The 1,630-nt window shown below is 61.5% G+C and overlaps 1 protein-coding gene across 1 annotated transcript; it reads right to left on the bottom strand.

Annotated features, from left to right (window-relative positions):
- Positions 1–460: 460 nt before the first annotated feature.
- On the bottom strand, positions 461–1,581 carry LOC127752026 (neurexin-3-like). Its single transcript, XM_052276489.1, has one exon. The coding sequence runs from the start codon at positions 1,272–1,274 to the stop codon at positions 621–623; it is 654 nt and encodes a 217-aa protein (XP_052132449.1). The 5' UTR covers positions 1,275–1,581; the 3' UTR covers positions 461–620.
- Positions 1,582–1,630: the final 49 nt, after the last annotated feature.

Here is a 1,630-nt window from a genome sequence, read left to right as displayed (position 1 = left end):
CAACCCCCGGGCCGCAGCGGAAACATGCAATTATTAAACAGGCCCCTCCACAATATTATCTTTTCTCTCCTGGCGTCTAATCTTGGCCGGACTTCCACGAGACCTCTCTGCCACTGTTGACACCGAGAGACTTTGCCCCTAAAAGAACCACAACCGCCCGCCATTCGTAAACACGCTCGGGGAAGGGCGCGAAACTTTCTTGTGTTCAAAACGCAAGAGGGCTTGGAGAGTCCCTCTCAAATCTCGGTCCATCCGACGCTTCTGCTTGTGCACAAGGCCTCTCCTCGAATCAGCACCTATCTGCGAGTGCACGCAGATCATGACACAGGTAAGTACACTAGGACGAGGCACAACGCGGCCTGAGGATTAAAAGTACACGGGTCGGTGTTCACTCGGGTTTTCATAATTATTAGTCTCTACTGCGGTGAGTTAAATACGCGTAAATTAGCAAAAGCGACAAATGCATGGGTACAGACTGTGTAGAAAGCAAGCGTAGTGTGAGGAAGCTTTGCGGAAAGATTATGCCGCTCCCATCCATCCAGCTCAGCCTTCGGATGCAAATAACAAAGTGAGAACACCGTCGTCAAAACAGTGCGATAAAACGATCGGATGCGGAAGCATTAAGTAAGTTTAGGACAGTGAGGAATGCTGCCGCTCACCTTGAAGTCCTTCATGCGTATCTCCTGCCGGCGCGGCACGCCACTCTCGTCGTCGGCGTACACCAGGTTGCGGATCTCGCCGCCGAACCGAGGCTCGAAGATGACCGAGGGGAGCGCGAGCATGGTCAGCTTGTTGTTGTAGAAGGCGGGCATGCCGCCGACGAAAACGTCCGAATTGGAGTCGAGGTGGCCAAACTCGAACTCCTTGCCGCGGGAGGCGCGGGCCTGCGTCGCGTTGTCAACCGTCAGGGAGGTGGTGTCCCCGGCGCGCTGCACCGCCACCTTGTGCCAGTGGCCGTCGTGGAGGTCGCGGCCCTCGGTCAAGATCTGGGCGCCGCCGCCGAGGTTGTACCGCAGCCGGAGGGCGCCCTCCACCAGCTTCAGCTCGAAGAAGTCGTACGTGCCGCCGTCGTCCGTGTACAGCAGCAGGCCGTTGGGGGAGTGCGTCTTGAACTCGAGCTCCAGGGTGCCGTTGAGGCCGGCGTTCCACTTGCGGAACTGGGCGAAGGAGCGCTGCGAGCCCTCCAGCATGAAGCCGGAGCACGCCGTCGCCAAGCACGCCGCCACCAGGCACGCTGCCAGGGCGGCCGTCCTTGTCCTCGTCAACGCCTCCATGGCCGGGCCGGGAGCACTACATTCACCTCATCGTCACGCTCACGAACACTCGCGTACACACCAACACACTCGCACAGTGGCGGGGTCACCGCTCCGACAGCTCGGGCATGTCGCTGCAGCCGCCGCAGGGGCCTCCGCTACGGCCGTCCACGTGGTCCTGGCCGAGACCCGAGGGGGGAGGGAGGAGGAGGGGGCGAGGGCGCTGCAGCAGTCCAGGAGGCCCTCGTTAGCAGCGTGGGGCCCGCGGGGAGGGGTTGCGCGAACTGGCGGAGCCTTCAGGCGAGCCGTGCCGGGCACAGCGCGACCCTCTACTGTTTCAACGCGCCCCCACCCGGGCCGACCCACCACCTCCGGGC

Source organism: Frankliniella occidentalis, unplaced genomic scaffold (assembly GCF_000697945.3).
Source record: "Frankliniella occidentalis isolate FOCC.00 unplaced genomic scaffold, Focc_3.1 Scaffold3123, whole genome shotgun sequence".
Classification (NCBI taxonomy): domain Eukaryota; kingdom Metazoa; phylum Arthropoda; class Insecta; order Thysanoptera; family Thripidae; genus Frankliniella; species Frankliniella occidentalis.
Note: the sequence above shows the minus strand (reverse complement) of the source record. Positions and strands in the feature narration are given on the sequence as shown.

Bases quoted from the DNA above. Each gene is read 5' to 3' on its own strand.
- LOC127752026 (XM_052276489.1), bottom strand. From the start codon at position 1,274: ATGGAGGCGTTGACGAGGACAAGGACGGCCGCCCTGGCAGCGTGCCTG.